We start from the raw sequence: 27,595 nt of genomic DNA, 5'->3' as shown, positions 1-27,595 counted from the left end.
TCCGTACACTACTGATCGTATCTTGCCTCGTGCAACCAACTGATCGATACGTCAGCATATGCACGTACACATGCCACGTGGTAATCTCGGCCTACTAAATTTATTTTTACCGAGATTCCACCACATTCCCCCCTTTGATGCCTCTTGATATTTCACAGTTACTTGAGGCATCACTTAACCTTGGTTTGCATACACCGCAAGTTACCTTGAACCAGACCAGACTTATCTTATGATGTGAACCTTTTAACACTCATCTTCCTGCATTGGTTCTCCCTGATCTAGAGCCTTATACTTGTAAATCGCCATTATCTGTGCAGCAGCCTTCCTCTCTGCTATATTTTCTATCAGGCTTTGCACAGACCTAACTACTAAGGGTATAAGACACGGCAGGAGTAGACACAACATTAAAATCAGTAGGACTCCACCTACCACTGCCTTAAGCCCTCCAAACCACTCATACCAGCTACCAAATCAACTACTTGGATTATACCCTTTCCATACCTGAGTAGGCACATGCACTAGTTTAACCATATGGCTAGTAAGCTCAGCTATTGCTTGCCCTTCGTCATCTATTTGAAGACAGCAATTGCTCAGGTTAAACTTCCCACATACACCTCCCTCTACTGCCAAAAGGTAATCCAAGGCTAATCTATTTTGGTAGACTGCTGTCCTCATCCTGGTGTTATGCTTCGCTAGAAGATTGAGCGCTTGTGATGTCTCGTTAGTAATAATCTCAACCACCGCCTGTAATCTTATAATACGGTTGAGCATATAAATAGGGGTTCTATAACCAAAGGTACCATCTTCAGCCCACGTGGCTGGCCCATAATAATCTATGATACGCTGGGGAGGCCATTCATTATCTTCCCAGGCGCCTATCTCTATGGGTCCCCTTTTCTTCCTATGATTCACATCATACACTTTAACACCTAAAGTCTCACCTGTTTCAATCGGTAACAAGAAGAAGGATGGTTTGAGCATACCCAACACACATGCCCCTTCCCAGTCCTGTGGCAACTCCGAATAGGCTTTCTTACCACAGATCCAGTACAAATTTGCTGGGGCTCTCCAGGTAGATGTGATGGATAAATCAAACCACACATCCTTTAAATTGGCGTATCTAGCAAACGGGTTAGATGGTTCTGAGACATTTGAAGCCGACCACCAAGTTGTATTCTTTGTATCATCATCATAAGCTTTTTGCCCTAGACAAGTTAATTCTCCTACAGAAGTGTTATACATTATTCCTTTCCTTGCTATGCAAACATAACCTATGATGGAGGTCTTTAATCTCCACTCAGATTTACCTCTAACACTCATATGATAATCGGCTTGTGTAGATATTAGTTGGTCAACTGCCTCAGAACCGGACATTACCTCCTTTGCTTCCCAAGGCCATTGGTCTCCCATGTTAGTACCTCCACACACATAGCAGTTGGTAACATTAAGACTAGGCAATACTTTCGGCTAAATCAATAAACAGGTTTTTAGCATTATGGGGGATCTTATTATCTATACTCATCTCTTCATAAAAGGAATGGTATACTTGATGAGTTTGGGAGGATACCGTATCAGTCTCTATCCCTATAAACAATACTCTCCCAGGATCTAAACCCGTCCCATATATTTGAAACCCAAATAAATTGCCATATTTGTCTAAGAACTTATCGGGGTTATTTATAAGTATATGGATGGGATTACATTCCATAGACTTACAATATGGGCTGGTAGGCAACTTAGTCACTATCATGTCTTTGTCTACTGTCTGTCCCCAAGTCGCCCACCCCACACAAGACCAATATGGGCAAAAGTTATAGTCTTTATTTGGGCATCTAGGACTCACATATTTATTTTTACTACTGGGACAAATATATTTATCATTAGACCCATACGTCCTCTCCCATCTAAGATCCCCACATACATTCCACGGCTTTCTACCACTCGATATCGCTTTACACGCATCAAATAGCAGAACACCCGAAGAATGTACGGATTCTAACACCGTCTTATTAATTAGGGTCCCCTGAGGATCTCCATTCCTGAGAGTCAACCAAATTGTACGAGGTTGATACTCCGGACTGAAGCACTTAGGTTCTCCTACTCCTAAATGGCACACACTATAATCTATATTTAAGTATCTACATCTCGATACATCTCCTTTACACTCGTATTGTGAATGCCAAATTAGGGTTTGGGAAATATGGTTACCTGTTCTCGTAGTCTTAATGCATACCTCACAGCTAGGAGTGTCGGTACCTCTACCTTCCTGAATATAAAAACACACATAAATAAACACTATCAAAAACACATCTTTTGCCGTCATCCTCAGTCTTCGTCCGTGCGAAGGCACCTCAGCTTCCAGGATGTAAGGGCTGCAGGGAATGGAGTTCTGCTCGTCTTCACAGGAGTCCCTTCGAGACTTTCCCTGGCTTATAAACTATACGTCGGTGGGCGGACAGGCTTTATTATGGCCTTCTCACTCACGCACCAAATCCCAAAAATAATAAAATTTGTAATCCACAATAGTTCCTCGTTACTCCGACTGAGTAGTGCGTTTTAACCGGATCTTGCAGGGATTCTCTGGATCTGCTGTAACTTGCCAAGAATCGACTGCTGCTGGTTTAACCCTGGAGTGATGTATCCACGGAGTCACTTCGGCTACTTTTATCGCTGTAGGGGTAGACAAAAGAACAACATAAGGACCTCTCCACTTGGGCCCTAACGGTACATTATTCCACTCTTTAATCCACACTTGATCTCCTGGATGATAACTATGAACAGGGGGATAAATATTCACAGGTAATCTATCTTGTACCCATTTCTGTACCTCCTCCATAGTCTTACCCAACTCTACAACCTACTGCCGGGTAATTCCTTCTCCCAACTGACTCAAATCCCCCCTTAAGTTACCAAGTACAGGAGGTGGTCGCCCATACATGATTTCAAAAGGAGAGAGGCCCATCCTTCTGGTAGGGGTACTGCGGATTCGCAATAGAGCTATGGGTAAGAGAACGTTCCACTTAAGTTGGGTTTCCTGACACATTTTAGCCAACTGATTCTTAATAGTTCTATTCATTCTCTCTACCTTACCAGAGCTCTGGGGTCTATATGCAGTATGAAGCCTCCACTTTATACCAAGCATATGAGTCAGTTGTTGTAGGCACTGATGAACAAAAGCTGGACCATTGTCCGATCCTATAGAACAGGGTAGTCCATATCGGGGTATTATTTCTCGTAGCAGGAATCTCACAACTTCTCCTGCTTTCTCTGTACGAGTAGGACATGCTTCTACCCAGCCTGAATAGGTGCACACAATTACCAGCAGGTAACGATGTCCACCCGATTTAGGCATCACTGTAAAGTCAATTTGTAAATCGGACATTGGGAGTCCCCCCATAAACTGGACTCCTGGTGGCTTTACTGGTCCTTGTCTTGCATTATTTTTAGCACACGTTACACATCTTCGTACAATGGCCTGAGTCAAGTTGGACAATCTTGGTATGTAGAAATGTTTTCTGAGAGATTCTTCAGTGCTGTCTCTCCCAGAATGTGTCCCGTTGTGATAATTTTGGACAATTTCTACCGCTAGTGATGCTGGTATGACTATTCTTCCATCTTCTAGCTGATACCACTTGTTCTCCAAATACTTTCCTGGTTCAGTCTTTAACCACTCCTCTTCTTGAGCTGTATAAACTGGAGTCCATTGAGACAGTGGAGTTGGTATAAGAGCAGCTATATGCCCCACATACTCCTGTCTTCCTGATTCAGCAGCACGCTTGGCTGCACTATCTGCCATCCGATTTCCCTTGGTTACATCACCATCTCCTCTCAGATGCGCTCGACAATGTATGATACCGACTTCTTTCGGCTCCCACACTGCTTCCAATAGTTGTAAGATTTCAGCTGCGTATTTGATTTCTTTGCCTTCTGAATTCAGTAGTCCTCTTTCTTTATACAAAGCTCCGTGGGCATGAGTGGTTAAAAACGCATATTTGGAGTCCGTGTAGATGTTTACTCTTAAACCTTCAGCCAATTGTAATGCTCGTGTCAGTGCTATCAATTCTGCCTTTTGTGCTGATGTTCCTTTCGCCAGTGGCCGAGCTTCTATCACCTTGTCTATTGTTGTTACTGCATATCCTGCATAGCGGATCCCTTCTTTCACATAACTACTGCCGTCGGTATAATATTGAACATCGGGGTTCTGGATGGGAAAATCACGAAGATCTGGTCTACTTGAGAATACTTCATCCATTACTTCCAAACAATCATGTTGACTTTCAGTAGGTTGTGGCAAAAGGGTAGCTGGATTTAAGGTGTTTACAGTCTCTAAATGCACTCTGGGGTTTTCACACAACATTGCTTGATACTTGGTCATACGGCTGTTACTAAACCAATGATTTCCTTTGTAATCCAACAACGTCTGTACTGCATGTGGGACTCGTACATAAAGTTCTTGACCCAGAGTGAGTTTATCGGCTTCAGCTACTAGCAGGGCGGCTGCAGCTACGGCTCTTAGACAAGGTGGAAGTCCGCTGGCCACTGCATCCAATTGCTTAGACATGTAGGCAACAACTTTGCCATGATCCCAAGTACTGTGTCAATACTCCCACAGCCATTCTTCTTTGCTCGTGTACATATAAGTAGAATGGTCGTGTGTGATCAGGTAGACCTAATGCTGGGGCACTCATCAAAGCCTTCTTCACATCTTCAAATGCCGTTTGCTGTTCTTGGGTCCATAAGAAGGGGTCGTGCTCTGTACCTTTGATAGCTGCGTACAGAGGTTTTGCCAGTATCGCATAGCTGGGAATCCATATCCTACAGAAGCCTGCTGCCCCCAAGAATTCTCGCACTTGTCTTCTATTCTTGGGTATCGGTATTTGGCACACAGCTTCTTTTCTCTCTGGCCCCATAATTCTTTGACCTTCAGAGATATGGAATCCCAGATATTTGACAGTTGGCAAACACAACTGAGCCTTCTTTCTAGACACCTTGTATCCTGCCTTCCAGAGAATGTGTAGTAGATCGTGCGTTGCTTGCTGACAGATTTCTTTTGTAACTGCTGCTATCAACAAGTCATCTACATATTGTAACAATACACACTCTCCTGGGATGGACTCGAAATCCAGTAGATCTTGACTTAGGGCTGAACCGAATAGGGTAGGTGAATTTTTAAACCCTTGGGGCAGTCTTGTCCAAGTCATTTGGCGTTTTGAGCCCGTTACAGCGTTCTCCCATTGGAAAGCGAAAATACATTGACTTTCTGCGGCAATTCGGAGGCAAAAGAAGGCATCTTTGAGATCTAAGACTGTAAAGTAGGTAGCCCCGCCCGGAATTAAAGCAAGCAGGTTATATGGATTGGGTACAACTGGATGTATACTAACAACCGCATCATTGACTGCTCTCAAGTCCTGCACAGGTCGATACTCATCTGTACCGGGCTTTTGAAAAGGCAGCAATGGGGTGTTCCAGGTGGAAGTACAGAATTTTAGGATACCATACCGTATGAACTTATCCAGATAGGATTGGATGTTCTTCTTAGCCTTCTGCGGGATGTGGTATTGTCTTAGGCTCACTGGATAAACCCCAAGTTTTAGTTAAATTTTTATAGGTGGAATATTGCGGGCCAGTCCTGGTGGGTTGTTCTCTGCCCAAACTCCTGGTATGTTAAATAATGTCTCATCACTCCTAGGGTTTTGGCTAGTCAACACTGTATAAAGTCGTCACTCTTCTTCCTTTGGTACGGATAATGTCATGATACCTGAAGGTCCATTAAACTTTAAGGATGTTGTTCCATTTGGTAGGAACGTAATCTGCGCTTGTAATTTTGATAGCATATCACGTCCCAGCAATTGGACTGGACATTCAGGCATATAAAGGAATTGATGTTTTACTACGTGGCCTCCCAATGTACAGAGTCGACTTTTAAGAACCGGTTTTTCAGCACTTCTTCCAGTTGCTCCTATCACAGTAATAGTCCTTCCAGATGGAGGAGCAACTAGATTAGTCACCACTGAATGTTCAGCACCAGTGTCGATCATGAACGCACTCCTTTTTCCCCCTATTGATACCTCGACCATAGGCTCCGCTCGACCAAGGGGGATGGAGCCCGGTCGGTATCAATAGTCCTCCATGACCGTGTCAGCCAATCCCACAAAGTCCCTGCCTTCTCTATCGCGGGACCTTTGCGCTGCTGGGATATATCTATCTTCCCTAACACTTCCTCTGTTCCCATTACTCCCTCTATTACCATTACTCCCTCCGGGGCCTCCTCTACCTCTCGCTCTGCCTCTAAAGTTTCCGTAACCTGTCCTAGGCCTGTCTCTCTCACACTGTTCTCTTTGAGGACACTCATTTCTCCAATGCCCTTCTTCCCTACAGTTTTCGCACTGATTTCTACTTAGAGGTTCCTCATTCCATCTACTATCGCCTCTATCTGGGCCCCGTCTATCTACGCCTGCGATCGCTACCGCTAGCATATCAGCCTTTTTACGCATCTTGCGCTCTTCCTCTTTCTTACTTTCTGTTTCCCTATTCATATAAACCTTATTCGCTACCTCCATTAGTTGGGTGATTGACATACCTGCAAACTCTTCTAACTTTTGTAGCTTGCGCTTAATATCTCCGTAAGCTTGGCTGACAAAGGCGGAGTTCACCATTCGGGAATTGTCTGCGTCTTCCGGATTAAAGGGGGTATACAAGCGGTATGCCTCCAATAATCGGTCATAAAAGACACTGGGCGCTTCATCACTTTTCTGAATCACCTCAACTGTCTTCGACATGTTAATAGCTTTCTTTCCTCCGGCTTTCATGCCAGCAATTATAGCGTCTCTATAGGCTCTGAGTTGAACCATATCAGCACCATTTACATTCCAATCGGGATCGGTGTTGGGATAATGTGTTGCGGCCCATGCTGATGGATTGGCTTGGTTTAAAGTACGGGTTTTATCCTCTAGTGCTTTAATAGCCGCTTGATTTATTCTTGTCCTTTCCTCATTGTTGAATAAAGTCATTAATAACTGCTGGCAATCAGCCCATGTCGGGTTATGTGTCTGTACTATTGAGGTCAACAGATCAGTCATAGCTTGTGGTTTCTCAGTATACGAGGAATTGTGGGTCTTCCAATTTAAGAGATCGGTTGTCGTGAATGGGACATATACAAAGACTGGGTCAGCATGTGCCATTTGGCCTGCGGCATCGATATAGGCTGACCCAGGATTCAGACGAAGAGGCATCTGATAGTGTTTTAATTGTTGGGCACCGGTCAACTGTCGGGTCTGTATGGGGCTACGTGGAGGGGCGTCAGTCATAGGTTCCAGTCGGGGAGAAATAGGGTATGGGGATGTGGGAGCTTGGTTTTGGGAAAAGGTTGTAAATAAAACACTTCGAGCCGAGCTAGATGAAGCTTGACCGGAAGTCTGAAGTGGCGCCAAATCAGGATATTCGTTTTTAATGGGGGTTGGTTCTGATTCCGGAAGGGGAGATTTAGTACGAGGGGGGGTGGATCCTGTACTGGAGGAGGAAGCGGAAGTGGATGGGGGTAATGAGGGGAGGGTTGCAGGACTTCCTGCATTTGCGTCACTTCTTCTTAACGGAAAGTAAGGGGGCGGCAAAGGGATCTCGGACTCTACCACCTAGCTACCATGAGGCGACACTGCTCCTCGTGGCATGTCTGGAGCCATTTTGGCGAGTCATTTACGGCCTGTCTCCAACAATCAATATAAGGAAACTGGCCGTAAAGTTCAGGCCTACCCGATACAGCCACGTGTAAGCGCTGTACCAGAGTTGGATCCAAACTGCCACGTGGCGGCCATGCCGCAACCAAAGTAGGCCACTCCCTAGTACACAAAGTGACCAAACGTACAGGAGACATTTTAACCCCAAAATCACATGTCTTGAATCCCTTTTTAAAATTCTTCACCATACAACCTAAGGGATCCGGAATCGTTGACTGCGACGCAACCATACTTAACAATGGAACGTCGTCGACAACGAATACTATACACGCGTACTATTCAACAGTCACACCCGTTTCCTCTGGCAACAGCACCACGTGGTACGGTTACCAAGTGAAACGTACACAATAACACAATAAACACTCAGGGAATTCCCGTACACACACAGCTGTTACACCAGTCACTAGATAATCAATATTATGCCCTTTGGCGTAACTATACAGTCACCCACGCTATAATTCTCTATATACGAATTACCCGTCTATAACACACCCCAGTAACATCGTCTTTTACAAATAGCGGTTACAGTACGGTTAGCATAGGTCAAAGCACAAGTTAAGGTCACAATACAATTATTAGTGGTTATGGTGTTAAACATGCAATGGACGACAATGATTAGTACTTATATACAGTGTCAGTAAATATACAGGGTTATGATACCGTGCACTATAATACAGCAACACACTATTAACACTCTCGCTAGACGGCTGAGCTCGCGCTATCTAACAAGATATACACTTTACTAAACAATCTTTATCACATTTACAATTCCCAACTAAACTATTGGCCAGTACCTTGAATGGACTACCTAAAAACAATCTACATACGTTTTGGTTAGCCACACTGCCCAATCACCACATATATAGCGAGCTAGAGGACCGAATTTACACAGACGCCTCTTAGTCGCACTATCAAAAGTCTAGTGGGTTCCAAATTTACACGCCTTCCCACTTAGCCCAGATAGGATGAGAGCTAGCGAACCGAATTTACACAGACGCCGCTTAGTCTCCCGGTCCCTCCGACCTAGCGAACGTAATATACACCCTAGAACGCTAGTCTAGACAAGACACCGGTGTCCGGCTAGGGCTATTTACACCAGAGCCCCGCCTGACTAACAAAATCAAATGGTCTGACTAAAGAGCGTTCGATCGAGCGGTGCGCCTTCGCTCCTTCCCTCCGACAGAGGGGGCAGATACACAGATTCAAACCCCTTTGGGCCTACCGCACAATCGGTATACCCCTAGTGGGTCCTGCCGTCTAAAACAGCAGTTGTCTTACCTCGTTCCTGAACCTGAGTTCACACTCATCGACGGGGACACCCCAGCACTTCTCACGTAGAGGCCGATGATCTCCTGGACAACAGACCAGTGGCGCCGAGACGAAGGGAGGTCCACGCAGAAGTTCAGGGGTGCAGCCGTAGAGAACGTGGGCAAAGATAGACCGTCTCACGCCTCTGCCTCTCAGCTACCGTTGAACGATGAGCTTCCCGGCCAATGCACCAAATGATACCGGAGAAACTGACGGAAGCGAAGCACAGAGAGATGGACACAGGTTTCTTCAGGAAGGAAGAGATTCTTTATTGGATCACCGATCGGGACTCAGAGGGACTAATGTCACCAAAATACAGCAAGTTCTGAGCCCCGGACAATAGTGCAGGCTCCTTATATAGGCACATAACTCCTCCCATATTAAGCTCCACCCGCACATTCTCTTGACCAATCAATACAAATAAGAATTAACTTCCTGCTTGACCGCATGGCGGGGGGGAATACTACATCCTGTATTCTTGCACATGCTCCGTACACTACTGATCGTATCTTGCCTCGTGCAACCAACTGATCGATACGTCAGCATATGCACGTACACATGCCACGTGGTAATCTCTGCCTACTAAATTTATTTTTACCGAGATTCCACCACAGTCATCTTCTGCTTTTCATCTGAATTACTGAATTAGAGTCATTGAATAGCCACATTAAGAATTATTATGAAAAAATATTTCATATTGTCAAATTATTATGAGATCTAAAGTAATATTGTATCTCCTTTTGTGTTTTTAAATGTGGATTTTAACTGACCATTCCATAGTTAAATATAAATGTGATACAGGGCTTAGGTATTCATCCTTATGTATCTAAACAGGAATTGGATTATTTGTGCTGCTGATGAACATCAGCTGTTATCATCCCGTTCCAGTTTTATGAACAACTGGAGGAAAACATGTTGCTAATCCCTAATGCAGGGCTTCCCAAACTTTTATGGCCCGAGACCCACTTTTCAAAATGGTAATTTTTCGAGACCCACTTGCTTTTTTTAAAAAGTGAACACCATGACAATCCGCTTTAGAGGCATACAATTGGCACACAATAGCAATCCGCTTTAGATGTACACCATGGCAATTGCTTTTAGAGGCATAAATCTGGCACACCATAGCAAACAGCTTAAGAGGCATACAATTGGCCCACTATAGCAATCCGCTTTAGAGGCATACAGTTGGCATACCATGGCAATCAGCTTTACAGGCATACAATTGGAACATTATGGCAGCTTTAGATGCATAAAATAGGCATACCGTGGCAATCGGCTTTAGATGCATAAAATTGGTTCATTATGGCAATCAGTTTTAGAGGCATACAGTTGGGCATACCATGGCAATCAGCTTTAGAGGCTTACAATTGGCACACCATGGCAATCAGCTTTACAGGCATACAATTGGAACATTATGGCAGCTTTAGATGCATAAATTGGTACATTATGGCAATCAGTTTTACATGTATAAACTTGGCACATCATGGCAACTTTAGGTGCATACAATTGGCACACCAGTGCAATCAGTTTTAGAGGCTTACAAATGGCACACTATGGCATCCAGGTTTAGAGGCATACAATTGTAACATCAGGGCAGCTTTAAATACATAAACTTGGCACACCATGGCAATCAGCTTTAGATGCATAAACTTGGCATATCATGGCAATCACTTTTAGATGCATAAACTTGGCACATCATGGCAATCCGCTTCAGAGGTATACAATTGGCAAACAGTCAGATGCATTAAATTGGCACTCCCTGGCAATCAGCTTTAAAAGCATACAATTGGCACACCATGGCAATCAGCTTTAGATGCATAAAATTGGCATATCATGGCAGTTTTAGAGGCATAATTTGGCATATCATGGCAGTTTTAGATGCACAATGTTGATATATCATGGAGTTTTAGAGGCAGAAACTTTGCATTTCATGGCAATCAGTTTTAGAGGCATACAACTGCTTACTCACAGACTCAGTCAGAATCAGACGTTGTGTCCTGCTCATCCAGGCCCCTCACATTGATTATCCCAGTGGTGGAACTAATGTAGAGAGAGCCCTGGTGCAAGTATGCTTTCTGGGGCCCCCTCTAGTGCAAGTGTGGCCAAAAGGTAGATCTCCATCTGTCGGAGAACTTCAACAATGCTATGCCTGCTGGGAATCTACCATTTGCCCATCGTTGCAGGGTTATATTTGTGAGCAGTGTTTGAGCGTTTAAATGTAAGCATGTTTGTGTATTAAAGGACCACTATAGTGCCAGGAAAACAAACTCGCTTTCTTGGCACTAAAGTGCCCCGAGGTTGCCCCCACCCTCAGGGTCCCATTCCCGCCAGGCTGAAGGGAGAGAAAGGGGGTTAAAAACTCACCTTTCTCCAGCGCCGGGCTCCCTCGGCGCTGGGGACTCTCCTCCTTTAGCCATCATCGGCTGAATGCGCATGCGCGGCAAGAGCCGTGCGCGCATATAGCCAGTCCATAGGAAAGCATTCTCAATGCTTTCCTATGGACTCTGGCGTCTTCTCACTGTGAAAATCACAGTAAGAAGCGCTGAAGCGCCTCTAGCAGCTGTCAATGAGTCAGCCACTAGAGGCTGGATTAACCCATTTGTAAACATAGCAATTTGTCTGAAACTGCTATGTTTACAGCAGGCAGGGTTAATCCCAGATGGACCTGGCACCCAGACCACTTAATTAAGCTGAAGTGGTCCTTTAAGTATGTGTGTGCATGTATGGGAGTGTTTGTATGTACTGTTGCCATTGGAATGTAGTGGTGTACTTGTTTGTAATGTTTGAGTCTGAACGCAGGGGTGTTTGAATGTAGTGCTGGACTTTAAATGCAGGTGTGCTTTTTGTGTGTAGTGTCGGTGTTTGAATGAAGGGGTGTTTGTATATCCTTTTAGTGTTTTAATACATGGTGTGTTTGTATGTAATGTTTGCGTTTGATTGCAGTGCGTGTATATTGTGTATATAAAATATACATATACACAATGTGTGTTTGGATGTAAGCATGTTTTTTGCATGGAGTATGTGTGCAGTGTATACACATACAGAGACACACAAATACACACATACAGAGACACACACATACACATACTGACACAGCGATACACACACAATGACACTTATTTTCCTACACACAGATACACATACACTCATGTAAGCAGATACACACTGACACAAATACACACACACTGACACAAAAGGAGACTCAGATACACATGCACGCAGAGACAGGTGAGGGTGACCGTGTGGTAGGGAGTGTGTGTGCAGGTAACAGTGTAGGGGGGCAGGGTGAAAAAGGGTTACAGTGGGCGGCGGGCAGGGGGAGAAAGTGTTACAGTGGGTGGGCAGGGGAGAGAAAGGGCTACAGTGTAGGGGGCAGGGGGAGAAAGGGCTACAGTGTAGGGGGCAGGGGGAGAAAGGGCTACAGTGGGGGCAGAGGGAGAGAGGGCTACAGTGGGGGGGCAGGGGGAGAGAGGGCTACAGTGGGGGGGCAGGGGGAGAGAGGGCTACAGTGGGGTGGGGGGGCAGGGGGAGAGAGGGCTACAGTGGGGGGGGCAGGGGGAGAGAGGGCTACAGTGGGGGGGGCAGGGGGCTACAGTGGGGGGGCAGGAAGAAAATGGGTTACAGTGGGGAGCAGGGAGAGCGGCGTTACAGTGTGGGGGGCAGGGAGAGCAGGGGTTACAGTGGGGAGAGGTGGGCAGGGAGTGAAGGGGTTACAGTGTGGGGAGGGGGCAGGGAGTGAAGGGGTTACAGTGTGGGTAGGGGGGCAGGGAGTGAAGGGGTTACAGTGTGGGGAGGGGGCAGGGAGTGAAGGGGTTACAGTGTGGGGAGGGGGGCAGGGAGTGAAGGGGTTACAGTGTGGGGAGGGGGGCAGGGAGTGAAGGGGTTACAGTGTGGGGAGGGGGCAGGGAGTGAAGGGGTTACAGGGTGGGGAGGGGAGGGGGCAGGGAGTGAAGGGGTTACAGGGTGGGGAGGGGGCAGGGAGTAAAGGAGTTACAGGGTGGGGAGGGGGAGGGGGCAGGGAGTGAAGGGGTTACAGGGTGGGGAGGGGGGCAGGGAGTGAAGGGGTTACAGGGTGGGGAGGGGGGCAGGGAGTGAAGGGGTTACAGGGTGGGGAGGGGGCAGGGAATGAAGGGGTTACAGGGTGGGGAGGGGGCAGGGAATGAAGGGGTTACAGGGTGGGGAGGGGGCAGGGAATGAAGGGGTTACAGTGTGGGGAGGGGGCAGGGAGTGAAGGGGTTACAGGGTGGGGAGGGGAAGGGGCAGGGAGTGAAGGGGTTACACTTACAGTTTGGGGGGGGGGGTAGGGAGAAAATTATTGACATTAGGGGGCAGGATCTGGGGGCTGTGTCCTACCTTCCTTGATTTCCCTGGTGGTCCAGTGTCTCCCTGGTGGTCCAGTGGGGTAACTCTCCGGTCTGAGCTCCCCCGGGTGCTGAGCTGCAGACAGTGTAATAAAAGTCTCGCGAGCTCCCGGAGTGTTGCCATGGTAACGCTCTGGGAGCTCGCGAGACTTCTATCACACGGTCAGCAGCTCTGCACCCGGCGGAGCTCAGACCGGAGCTGCTGAGCAGACTGATTGGAGGGAGCCCGGCGGCATACAGGGCAAGCCGCCGGGCTCCTTCCTGGTGTCAGTCTGCCTGACTGCCCGGCGGCCCTGGATGTGTGGGTCAGCGCGACCCACTGGGAATCGCCCTGCGACCCACCAGTGGGACGCGACCCACACTTTGGGAACCGCTGCCCTAATGTATACCAGAGGTAGCAACGAAATAGTACTTAAGCAGTTATTCTACTACAAGTTTTATGATCACTAGTTATATCATGGGTTATCAGAGTTATACAGTTATCTGTTTATGGCCATTAATAGATGCCTAGCTACAAATTGAGTCACCTTGCTAGCGCTGAATAAAAGTATTAAATATTTAGCAATATCCACTTTATTCTAGCAGTATTTTTATTATGGAAAAAAAATTTATTAAAAAAATTGACTATCACGGTAAAATGAAAAGATTAGCTAGCTGTTTCAAAACAACCTTCTAGTCTGATTTAGATTGAAAGAGTTACTGGACATAAAAAGGAACATATTTTTATAGAAGCAAAATTTATTTTTAGGCATGCTTTTAAATTTCAGGTCACAGCATATTTTTTAAACAAAAAAAAAGCAGATATTCTAAATACAGTTTGCTTCTTAACAAAATAAGACATATTTACTCTGCCTTTAAAACTAATATATATATTTAGTGTTGCTACAAAATATATATATTTTTTTGTAAATATGTTTTTATTGAACATTTCTTTTTTTTTTTTGTTTGTTTGTTTTCAACATGGAAAAGAAAAACATGGACTCGCAGGTCCCTTTGGTCATTTGTATATGCTTATACATCGTAAGGCATGGTCTGTCAGACGTGGCTACAGAATATTTTCATCTACAGACATTCTAAAGAGATAAAATGTAGATTCAAGTGTATCAACATTCTAGATCTCAATTTCATATACAAACTGAGAAGTGAGCAACTGCCCACTTTGAGCAGCTATTAAAGGGGTCTAGCCATAGCCTATTAATCTGTGATCAGTGAGCTCGTGTCACTTTATGTCACTTAGTGTCACCTATATATATATATGTGTGTGTGAGAACCACATGGACCACACTGTGTTTTAAAACTGTATGTTAAAACTTGTATTCTATTTAAATACATCTAAATCTTTTACCTGTTTATATTATATTTTAGATGGCTTTGAGGCAACTCTTTAGTAGTCTTTATATAATTCAGTTTTTATGGATTATTACAAAGGAATTACTTACTAAGTTACCCTTTGATGAGAAAAGCCATGCTACACACCCTTGTCTATCACGCAGTTCTATTGCAGTAGCTATGGGCTACTTTATGTTCAGAATTTCCATCAGTTGGTTCATTCTGTGCTATGGTCCGGATTTAGTAAATAAATGAAAGGATGTGTTCGTGACCGAGAACCTTTGAACAATGAGCAAATATGTTATGTATTTTTGTATGTATGTATGTATGTATCATATATTATGTAGAATTCTATCTAATTTGTCTGTCTTCAGACTTATATAATACATGCAGAGAGTGAGGCCTGCTTTAAATTTATCCCCAGAACTGCTCTGGGTTTGTGTTGATAAACACAGCTCTATCGAAACTCCTGAGCTTTGATGAATAGAGTTTCATGCCTTTCACGGCCCCAAGCAGCTAATCTGAAAATATTATGAGGCATTGTGGTTAAGAACACAATCGCTGTCATGCTATATCAAAGGTAGCATTTTAACAATTGACATACCTGTTAGCCCAGACCGGGTGCTTTTGAAAGAGCAGCCACAAAGCTCAGCCAGTTTCCTCATTTCTAATGCTGTGCAAACCTAAATATTTTACCCTGTTGTGGTTTAAAAAAGCAGAAGCAGGTGTCTGGATTTGGTTCTGTTCCTTGTAACTCACCTGCTACTAATAATTCCATAGATGACTCATTTGAATTTATTCCAAGAACACTGACCTAGAAACTTGTATAATAAATTGTCTGTCATTTTCAGTGCCGTCAGATGTCACACTCACATGTCAGCTGTTAGACCTCATTTAATATTGCCAGTGGTGAAAAACATTCTTCGAAGAAACTTATCACTACTTTTAGTATCATATTTTACATACAAACAGCTCTCATTGCTCCCTGAAACGCTAAAATATCACACTATGAAGGGGCCAAAAATCTACATTTCAGTTGAACAAGCTATGCTACGTTTATAGTTTATAGGGTATATACAGAGATTAAAACCATATGGATTTACAGCATTCCCTCTGTTTATCTAAGACTGTTCTATACACCTAATACTTGCTAGTCATCCACTTACCAGGGACCTTCCAGGCTGCAGTTGATCAATGTCCATTGCATGGACAATAAAATTGCACTTACCTGGAAATGCCCACAACATGCACTGCAACCTGCTAAAAAAACAACAATATATTAAAAAATATATATACATTTTGTTGCGCTTGCAAGACCTCCACTTTGCTAATCAAAACACCAGATTTTTTTTGTCACTAATGCCTGTTAAATTGTGGTAAGAACGATTGCAAAATTAGGAGGGATAACATGAGTTGAGCTAAACTACCAGTACCTAGCCAACTTGACCCTACCTTGTCTTTTAAATTGAACTACTGACCTACTTATATCCAGCATTGAATTATTCCAATGACCATAATGCTGTTGCTTTCCAATTCATTTTCCAAGTATAGAGATAATGTATTAATGGGTATGCATCAACATATTAGGTGTCTACTGCAAATGCCTTGAGCTTCTTCATTAGTTCTGCCTATACCAGAAAGTGAACAGGAAGATTATTATTCTCACCATTTTCACGTTTTGGTGATGTACTAGCTAGAAAGAAATTCCATTATTGTCCAACAGCACAGAAAGACATACAATCCAACAGCACAGAAAGACATACAATCCAACAGCACAGAAAGACATACAATCCAACAGCACAGAAAGACATACAATCCAACAGCACAGAAAGACATACAATCCAACAGCACAGAAAGACATACACTCCAACAGCACAGAAAGACATACACTCCAACAGCACAGAAAGACATACAATCCAACAGCACAGAAAGACATACAATCCAACAGCACAGAAAGACATACAATCCAACAGCACAGAAAGACATACAATCCAACAGCACAGAAAGACATAAAATCCAACAGCACAGAAAGACATACAATCCAACAGCACAGAAAGACATACACTCCAACAGCACAGAAAGACATACACTCCAACAGCACAGAAAGACATACACTCCAACAGCACAGAAAGACATACAATCCAACAGCACAGAAAGACATAAAATCCAACAGCACAGAAAGACATACAATCCAACAGCACAGAAAGACATACAATCCAACAGCACAGAAAGACATACAATCCAACAGCACAGAAAGACATACAATCCAACAGCACAGAAAGACATACACTCCAACAGCACAGAAAGACATACACTCCAACAGCACAGAAAGACATACAATCCAACAGCACAGAAAGACATACAATCCAACAGCACAGAAAGACATACAATCCAACAGCACAGAAAGACATACAATTGAAAAAAAAGATATTAAAGATTATGGGGATCCCAAGCAAACACATTTTATCAAGGGAGACCAGTGATTAGTCCCTTCTATATGTCACACAGAGCAGTGTGGTTAGAATATGTAGAATGGGGGTCCCCTTGCTCCTCTTACATTGGGCCTTTTTCTGGAAAGACTAGAGTGGTCTTAATAAGCAAGGAGAGGTATAAACAACTGGGCCTCCTACTTAAGTTAAGTCTCTGGATGACTCATATGTTTGTCACCCTGTGCCCATTGTGGGTGTAGACGTGTGTAATGTGTTTGGGGTTAAATGTTTTGTGTGCTCTCATGTCCTGCTGATGCTTGCAACTAGGTGGATTTAGCTGTACAGCGCCACCTGCTGGTTGTAAGGATCTTGAAATAGCTATATTCACTCACTACCTGAATGGCAAGGCTTGTTAATTTGCATATTCAGGTCAATCGCATATTGTAAATTCTGCTGGCAGGAGAGATATTTTGTGTTAATTATTGTCTTCAACAACTTTATAAATAGGTCATTATGTTATTTTAAGTTCCTGTCAGTTGTCTGATATGATTTGGACTAATAATAATAATAATGATAATAATAATGATAATGGTAATAATTTGGACTAGTAAAATAAAGCTGTGTATGTTAGTTCCTTTTGGAACTTTATGTCCTGTGTGGATTTGTTCATGGATCCCAGTAAAAGGACCTGTTGGCGTGTTGGCGCACGCGGCTCATCCGACGGCTGTAACAGAAATGCGGGCAGTGACCACGAGAAGCGGTCACAGGTCCCGCCTGACTCTAAGAGCGCGCCGCGGGTCTCGGGCGCGCTCTTAAAGGAACAGTGGAGAGCCTAAATTGGAAAAGGTCTCCCATTGGCACCTGTCATGCCACATTCCACATACACTCACCTTTTGGGGGGGTGGATATGACAGGGGCCAATCAAATTAATTGCTATGGTATATATACTCACCTTTTTCCCTTAGTTCCTTGCCCTATCGTGGTTTCTGTTTCAGTTCCCTTTAGCGCTTGTTGTGTTCAGTTGTGTTTCTTCGTACTTGACCTTGGCTTTGTTTCTGACTCCGTTATCTCTTTATCCTTATCTGCTCTGTTTGCCGGCTTGATGATTTTTGTGTACCAGACCTCGGCTAGTCCTAGTTTATGCTGTATCTTTGTGCCCTTGATCTCGGATCGTTCCTGACTCTGTATCTCTCTCCTTTACGTCGAGTCCGGCCATTCTAAGGTCTGGTAGACGTATCTCGTCTCTGTGCTGTCATTTGTTAAGCTGAATCCTGCGTGTTGGGGTATATCACCGTTACACTTTATAAAGGCAGTAGCTTAAGGATCTGGAATCACTACAAGCAGAGGTGTTGAATCTGCTTGCGGAGAGGAACTGAAGTGGCAGAGGGAACAATACCTGCCTAGAAGAAGGAGGAAGAGTTCTGGAGAGACCACGGTCAAACTTCGGTGACTGGGGATAAGGCACTCCAGAGTCCCCTGTGGCAGAGGTATCCGTTCGGAGTACAGGAGCTCTGCCACATCTCCCACCTACATATTTTAACCCTTCATACCCTGCCCCAGAGTGAAGAAAGGGTATTTTTTGGCAACTGGCTGTTGCATTCATTCTTATCTCTAAATTCCTTAAGAATACCAACTTGTTGCTAGCTATTTATATGGTTTGGAGACTACATAGATGCTACCAATCATAATCTACCGTATATTTATTTTCCATTGATGTTTGTCTATGGACTGTTAGCTAAAAGAATACTATGAAGAGACACTTTGAAAAATTACCGTTTGGACTTGCCATATTCCACCCTGGATTTGTAAGCTTGGTGCCAGGAAATGCTGCCACTACATTAGAAAATAAATCAAATTAGTGATTGGATGTGGGGAAAAAAATATATATCAAATGAATAGCCAGCTGTAGGGAAAATATAGTATTGTTTTAAATGGAACAAATATATTTTTGTTATATTTGATCTCATTCCGATATTGGGTAATAAGAATAAAATTCCATTGGATGTTTAATGTAGTTCGCAACAACACTATCCAAATGAAATGAGGATTTAATTTAAGTGCAACTACTAGACAGGATGAGACCCCCTTTCCAATCCCCAATAGAGATTAAAGGTTTTTTTCTGATTTTATTGGTATCCAAATAACTGAATTCCATGCTAGTCAGAGCAGTCATTAAGTGACACGTATTTGTGGACTACCACATATTGTCTGTATTTGGAATTACTCACAATGCTACTGATGCACCAGAGAGATTTAGAAGTCTGAAATGTTATATAAAATGTAAGAAAATTTTCAAATATATATACAAATACAGCATATTTTAATTATGCTAATGAAAAGAAATAGCTTGTTTTTTATTGCTAACTGATTTGCTTGTTCCACTTATTTATCTTAGTTGCCTCCTCTGTTGCCCATGATCCCTGAAGTCCAGAAACCTCTCAGTCAGCAGACCTGGTACCATGGGGCAATCCCTCGCACCGAAGTCCAGGAGCTGCTGGTGAACAATGGGGATTTTCTTGTACGTGAAAGTCAAGGCAAGCAGGAATATGTACTGTCTGTTCTGTGGGATGCGCAGCCACGGCATTTCATCATCCAATGCGTAGACGTAAGTAACACGTTAGGTTTATACAATTATATGTTTATGTTAAATTATTCGCAGAGTAAAATTCCTGATGGTGATATTTTATTATCAAACTATATTTAATTATAATCATGTGTTTTTGTGTATGATAGTATTTCCAATTTGCTGTATCTATCTTTATAGTAAGTTTGTAAGAATAACCCATACCCATCTTACTGGAGAATGGAACTACCGGTATATTTAATTATGGGGTTGCGTTCTCCCTGAGTCTAGCAACACCATCAACGAGGTTGGAGCAGATCAATCAGATATTACAAAACAGATACCCTTCTCTTTGATACTCACATTGTTGCATATCCACATTACCCAGCTTTGATAGGTTATCATTTTGATTCAGATCCCAGTGCCTGCTGTTTGTCCTTTAGCCTGATGCCTTCCCTGACCCATGTCAAGCTTATAAGCAAGATGTTTATATAGAAAACTTCCAAATACACTTGAGGGTGCCAGACACTAGTGACATATATTAAAATAAAATATACAATTACCAATCCTGCAGCACCTACAGTATGCTGGTCTGTATAAATCTCAAATAAAAAACAGGGGGAGAAAGCAGATCATAGGTTAGTATGTACAATTTTTTACATGTGAAATAAACAATGAAAAATGCACTCACAAAAGTGCTCGCACAAATACAAAGAAATGTGCAAAAACGGCTTTGCTCACAAATGGGCTAAAATCCCACTGCTATACAGCTGCCAGGTCTGTTTTATGTGAGTGGGCCTCAGAGTGGAAGCATTCTCCAGCTATACATACTTGTTTACCTTTGTTTTAGTTAAAGATTTTTCCATGTCAGGCTATAGACCAGGGATAGGAAACCTATTGAGGACTTCCTACCCCTGCTACAAACCACAAATGTTCCAGCTTGTCTATAATAATGCTTCTCGGTTCCATTATATCTCACTAGATCCATCCGTCAAGTTATTTACCTATATGTGCGCCCTGCAGCATCCCCAGCTCCCTTAGACATGTTACAGCCAGGCAGTAACACAATACAGCTTACAGTGACACGAGTGGCATTACAGTTTGCCTTTAGTGATATCATAATCCAAATTAAAGTTATGCAACAAACCCCAAGCAATAACATTTGTATTTATTTCATTGTTCTACAGAAATATGTTGGTATAGTTTACTATGGGTTTTAAAAAAATATTCTGAAATTAAATGTTTTTTTTGTTTTTTTTTAATTAAAAACATCTGTGTCACATGAGGAGGGATGAAAACTTTTCTTGGTCAGTCTTAAATTCCTGACTAGCTCAAGTTCACTCCTTCTAATTTTGCAATCCTTTTTATTGAAAATCCAAATTTCAGTGTCTTGATGACTCGTTTCACTTTCATTTCTTAGAACCTGTACAGACTGGAAGGAGATGCATTTACAACCATCCCACTGCTGATCGATCATTTCATGAAGTCAAAGCAAGCTGTCACCAAGAAGAGTGGTGTTATTCTAAACAAAGCTATTGTCAAGGTAAAAAAAACAAATACATTGGTATGGGTAAACATTTTGTAGCGGGGGAATATACAATCACATTACTGACCATGTGAGCTAAATAGCTTGTTTGCACACAAAAAAAATAATATTTTGTTACATATACTTTGTTTATTGCTATAACGATTTCAGGCCTATCTGTACATTCTTACAGGAACAGTACCACCCTCAATATTAACAGAGAAAACATCCTTACTGTTCATGCAGTTTATTAACTAGTCAATGAGTTATGGTAATAGCATAATGTTGTTGCAAAAATTTATCCAAAATGGCCAAATCAACTATTTTTCATCCCAGCAATTGTGGCCCACATTTTGCAATTTTGAAAACAACTCACTGCGTAACAACTCATTACGGATAATTCAAATGACTAAATTCAGCTAAGAAATCAGAGCCTATATTTCCTTGATTACAGGACAAATGGGTTCTAGAACACGAAGACGTCATCCTGGGAGAAAGGATCGGCAGGGTACGTTTTTTACATTTCACGCCTCTTGTGAAGCTTATCATAAGTAAATATTAGCCTATATTGATATATAGAAACAAGCTCTTAGAGAGTAAACACGGCTTACTTAAAATAGCATAAAATCGTGTGTAAGGTATGAGAACGATAAAGCATGTTCACAAGATGTTAGATAGCAAGTGACCATAAATGAAAACCATTTTTCACTACAAATATTTACATATTCCCTGCTCATGTTTATTTAAGCTTATTGCAGAGATTAGAAAATGCCTGCCCTTTATATGTGTTGGACTACAAATCCCATGATGCTGGTTAAGCATACAGGAAAGCCTAATTCCCTGACTGCCTGAGGTTCAGGAGAGTTAAACTCCCAGGCTGCAGTCACAATCTGTTGTGGAGTAATTGCTCTCTCTCTTAACTCTTTGGTGGACAAGGCCAGGGGGAAAGAGACATGGACATGGCATTAAACTTTCACCAGCAATTTGCTCATGAGCAAGGAAAACATCTTAATCATGTGTCAGGAGGGGCAGTGGCATAGAAGGAGATCCAGCAAGTGTGCACATGTGTTTCTGGTTGTGTGTCTGTCTGTGTCTTTGCGCGTATGTGTTTGTGTTCCCTGTCACAGCACCTAGGTATAAAAGGGAATAGATTATTCATATTTGTACTCTAACTGCTGTGGAACACTTAGAAGGATTAGAAAAAGAAAACATGTCATATAAAAGATACATAACATTTATGTCATTAAAGTTCTTTACATTTAATACGAGTAGTATTTGGAACATGGGATGTAATGCTGCTTAGATATACCTAATAGAAGTGAAATTCTGCAAATATATATAATTAAAAAATTTCATTTACTTATTCATCTGTTACAGAAATATTGTAAGGATAAGATTTTCTTGTGATTATATGGTATGCATTATTTTTCTATATTCTGGTCAGAGTTTGAAATATTAGCACAGAAATACTTTTTGGCTATGTTGTTTGTGAGACAAAAATAGAATAATGGTCAAATATCTTGCTTACATGTATTGTTAAAGGGACACTTTAGGCACGCAGACCACTTCATCTCACTGAAGTGATCTGAGTGCAGTGTCCCTGTCTTTTTAGCCCTGCAGTTGCAAATATTGCAGTTTCAGAGAAACTGCAATGCTTACATTGCAGGGTTAAGGCAGACTCCAGTGGCTGTCTCACAGACAGCCAATATAGGCACTTCCTGGTTGTTCAGTGAGTTTGACTCCGTGAAGCGACGCTTTGCATAAGGATGTCCAGCGTCTTCTAAAACCTCATAGGAAAGCAAGGGAATGCTTTCCTATGGGGAAAGCTTAGTGCGTAAGCAGCACTTGCTGCACATGCACATTAGACCCCCTCCCTTCCCCCCACTGGGTGACGTTGGCGGAGGAGGAGCCCAACCCAGCGCCGAGGGATTTCAGTACTGGAGGTAGGGGAGGGAGGCTGCGAGAGGGGAGAGCAGAGGGACCCTTAATGTTAAGAACACATCTTTGTATTCCTAACACTAAAATTTTCATTAAAGAAACCAAAATTCTAGGCATGCTTTATAAAAACGCCATCCTGTAAAATAATGTGGGCATAATACCCACGTAAAGTAAGTATAGTTACGCAAAGCATCTGTGCAAATACAGTGCATTGAACGCCATCAATATAGTCTGCAATTAATCCGAGTTGTTTGATGCAAAACCCAAGAACAGGTTTTTAAATTGCTAGGAGAGAAGGGTCGATTGAAAATGGTACTTTATAAAGTACATCATTTAACTGCTGCTATTTTTAATTCCCTTCAGGGTAATTTTGGAGAGGTGTACAGTGGGCGCCTCAATGCTGATAACACTCCAGTTGCTGTGAAGACTTGTAAAGAAACACTGCCTCCAGATTTAAAGGACAAATTTCTGCAGGAAGCCAGGTCAGGGCATTAGTCTGCATCTAACTATTGGCAATTTATAGCTTCCGAGTGACTGCTGGATAATATTTTAACATAACTTCATTTCATGCACCTGTCACCATTCACCATCCATAATTTGTTTTTAACATCTGTAACATTGCTAGCAAATTCATCTCATTGATTTGACATCTTTAGATACAGCCTCGTAGATTAAAATATGGTTATGCCGTATATCAAATTAATTAAATGTAATAATAAATAATCGATGATAACCTACGACATCAAATATCAAACATATCACAGACAAAAAGGGAGTGTTGCAGAACAGGGATATTGTTTTGCCTTTTTACAAAATTCTATTTAAATCATTTATATATAGTATGTAAAATATGAGCTAAAATGAAAGTTGTTTTAGAAAGACAAATCTAGAACAAAATTCTAAAAGTAGTAGAGGTACCATGAGTATTCCACTGGCCTCCATGGTGACTGCACAATTTTAAAAAATTTAACTGGAAATTGATTTTTGTAATTAACAACAATGTGAATGACAACTTAAAGAGACACTATAGTCACCAGAATAACTACAGCTTAAAGGACCACTCTAGTGCCAGGAAAACATACTCGTTTTCCTGGCACTAGAGTGCCCTGATGGTGCTCCCACCCTCAGGGTCCCCCTCCCGCCCGGCTCTGGAAAGGGGAAAAGGGGTAAATCTTACCTTTTTCCAGCGCTGGGCGGGGAGCTCTCCTCCTCCTCTCCGCCTCCGTTCCGCCCCGTCGGCTGAATGCGCATGCGCGGCAAGAGCTGCGCGCGCATTCAGCTGGTCGCATAGGAAAGCATTTACAATGCTTTCCTATGGACGCTTGCGTGCTCTCACTGTGATTTTCACAGTGAGAATCACGCAAGCGCCTCTAGCGGCTGTCAATGAGACAGCCACTAGAGGATTAGGGGGAAGGCTTAACCCATTAAGAAACATAGCAGTTTCTCTGAAACTGCTATTTTTATAAAAAAAAATGGGTTAACCCTAGCTGGACCTGGCACCCAGACCACTTCATTAAGCTGAGAGTGGTCCTTTAACCCCTTAAGGACGCAAGACGGTTCAGGACCGTCATCGGCATTTTTCCCTTGCCGACCGACGACGGTCCTGAACCGTCCTAAATTTAAAATGTACTTACCCGATCGCCGTCGTTCCCCCGGCGGCGATCGGCGGTGCTCCCGTTGTGGGGAGACTGCCTGCAGCCCAGACAGTCTCCCCATGGCGGATTAGGACCCCTGGGGCCATGTGATCGCCCAACAGGGCGACCACATGGTCACAATAGGTGTCCTAGTCTCTGCCTGCAGGGGGACTGCCTGTGCTGACAGGCAGTCTCCCTGCAACTGTAAAATCATAAAAAAATGTAAAGTGAAAGTTAATAAAAAAAATATATTATTATATATGTGTATATATATATGATATATAGACATATATTATACCTATATAATATATGTCTATATATCATATATAATGTCATGCTAAGTGTATTTTTATATTAATATGTACATATATTAATATAAAAATACACTTATAATAATTTACACACGTATATATATAATATATATAATAACTATATATATATTGTATATATATATTATTATAAAATACGAATAATAAATAATTTAAATTAAATTAAAAAAATTAAAAATAATAATAAAAATTAAAAAAAAATTATATATCTATACGAAATGTTATTCTAACTGTATTTTGATATTAATATATATATATTTATATCAAAATACACTTAGAATGAAATTGTATATATATCTATGTATATATAAATAAATAAAAAGAATACGAACTATTCATATGTCCATATACAAAATGACATAAATAATTATATAAATATACACGTAGACTTCAAATATATAAATATGCATATATATTTAAATTCTACGTGCGTATTTATGTAATATTTTTACATAATTAAGTTATTTTATTGATTGCAATTTAAGGGACCTGCCTGCCAACCCAGGCCAAAAGTCTAGAGAATTTAATTTGCTAGCACTGTATTTTACCCTGTAACGTTCTACGACACCCTAAAACCTGTACATGGGGGGTACTGTTTTACTCGGGAGACTTTGCTGAACACAAATATTAGTGATTCAAAACAGTAAAACATATCACAGCGATGATATTGTCAGTGAAAGTGACTTTTTTTGCATTTTTCACACATAAACAGCACGTTTACTGATGATATAATTGTTGTGATACATTTTCCAGTTTTGAAACACTAATATTTGTGTTCAGCAAAGTCTCCTGAGTATAACAGTACCCCCCATGTACAGGTTTTATAGCGTTTTTGAAAGTTACAGGGTCAAATATATGGGTCAAATATTTTTACATTGAAAATGGCCAGGTTGGTTACGTTGCCTTTGAGAGCGTATGGTAGCCCAGGAATGAGAATTACCCCCATGATGGCATACCATTTGCGAAAGAAGACAACCCAAGGTATTGCAAATGGGGTATGACCAGTCTTTTTTAGTAACCACTTGGTCACAAACACTGGCCAAAATTAGCGTTCAATTTAGTTTTTTACTTTTTTCACACACAAACAAATATGAACGCTAACTTTGGCCAGTGTTTGCGACTAAGTGGCTACTAAAAAAGTCTGGACATACCCCATATTGAATACCCTGGGTTGTCTACTTTAAAAAAAATATGTACATGTGGGGTGTTATTCAGCAATTTATGACAGATAATAGTGTTACAATGTCACTATTGATACATTTTAAAAATATATGTTTTGAAACCGCAATATCCTACTTGTACTTATAGCCCTATAACATGCAAAAAAATAGCAAAAAGCATGTAAACACTGGGTATTTTTAAACTCAGGACAAAATTTTGGATCTATTTAGCAGTTTTTTTCATTCGCTTTTGTAGATGAATAAAAGATTTTTCACATAAAAGTCAAAAAACATGTATTTTTTTCAATTTTTCATCATATTTTTTCATTTTTTAAAAATTAAATTACATGAGATTATATAAATAATGGTATGTAAAGAAAGCCCCTTTTGTCCTGAAAAAAACAATATATAATTTGTATATGAACAGTAAATGAGAGAGCGGAAAATTACAGCTAAACACAAACACCACAAAAGTGTAAAAAGATGCCTGGTCGCAAATGTACAACATCGCAAAAAAAGTCCAGTCCTTAAGGGGTTAATGTAGTGGTACTGGTGTCCATAGTCTGTCACTCAGACAGCCACTAGAGGTGCTTCTTAGTTCAGCTTTCTGGTAGTTATAATTTAGCTAGAAGCATTCTACTGTAGAAAATGCAGTCTGGAGTTCCAAGACATCATATACATTTTGCGGAGAAAAAAAAACAATTCTAAGTCAAGCTTTTACAGGAATAAAACGGTCAATAGAAAGGTCCATTGTACCCCAAATAATTAAAATATATTTACTGAAGTTATTACATTTATATTTTATTTTACTATATTATTTACAGTATTTATTAAAGACATATACCGTATTAATTTATTATTTTAATCATTCTGATTTTAAAGGAAACACAGGATGGTACCTTATGCAATTTGCTCGTTGAACTAACTTAATTTACACTTATGAAATCTTAAACAAATTTTGTTGATCAAGTCTTTTGTGACAACCCATTAGTTTTACTTTACTATTGTAATGTAATTGTTATATTTGTTAAGCTCTTATAATTTTCATATTGATGATTGAGCAATTTCAAATTCTATTTAGAAATCTTGTATAAGTGGAAAATTCCCGGTAATGAAGAGAATTATTTGATTTGTTTATTTATAGTAAAATGACTAAAGGAGAAAACACATTTGATTAATCAATCACTTAAATAAATCCACTAATCTTTTGATATAAATCATGGCTAAGTTTTGGGGAGAAAATAGATCAGTTAGAATGGTTAGTCACAAGTTGTCATTAAAGGAAT

The 27,595-nt window shown here is 41.6% G+C and overlaps 1 protein-coding gene across 1 annotated transcript in view; it reads left to right on the top strand.

Annotated features, from left to right (window-relative positions):
* FES (FES proto-oncogene, tyrosine kinase) overlaps positions 1 to 27,595 on the top strand; it is a 137,679-nt gene that overhangs the window by 93,065 nt on the left and 17,019 nt on the right. Inside the window, exons 11-14 of the mRNA XM_063448932.1 lie at positions 19,556 to 19,765; positions 21,144 to 21,266; positions 21,703 to 21,756; positions 23,550 to 23,668. Of these exons, the coding sequence (XP_063305002.1) occupies positions 19,556 to 19,765; positions 21,144 to 21,266; positions 21,703 to 21,756; positions 23,550 to 23,668 (506 nt within the window). The remainder of the gene's footprint in view (positions 1 to 19,555; positions 19,766 to 21,143; positions 21,267 to 21,702; positions 21,757 to 23,549; positions 23,669 to 27,595) is intronic.

The sequence above is a fragment of the Pelobates fuscus genome, chromosome 3 (genome assembly GCF_036172605.1).
Source record: "Pelobates fuscus isolate aPelFus1 chromosome 3, aPelFus1.pri, whole genome shotgun sequence".
Classification (NCBI taxonomy): domain Eukaryota; kingdom Metazoa; phylum Chordata; class Amphibia; order Anura; family Pelobatidae; genus Pelobates; species Pelobates fuscus.
This window is presented reverse-complemented; position numbering and strand designations above follow the sequence as displayed.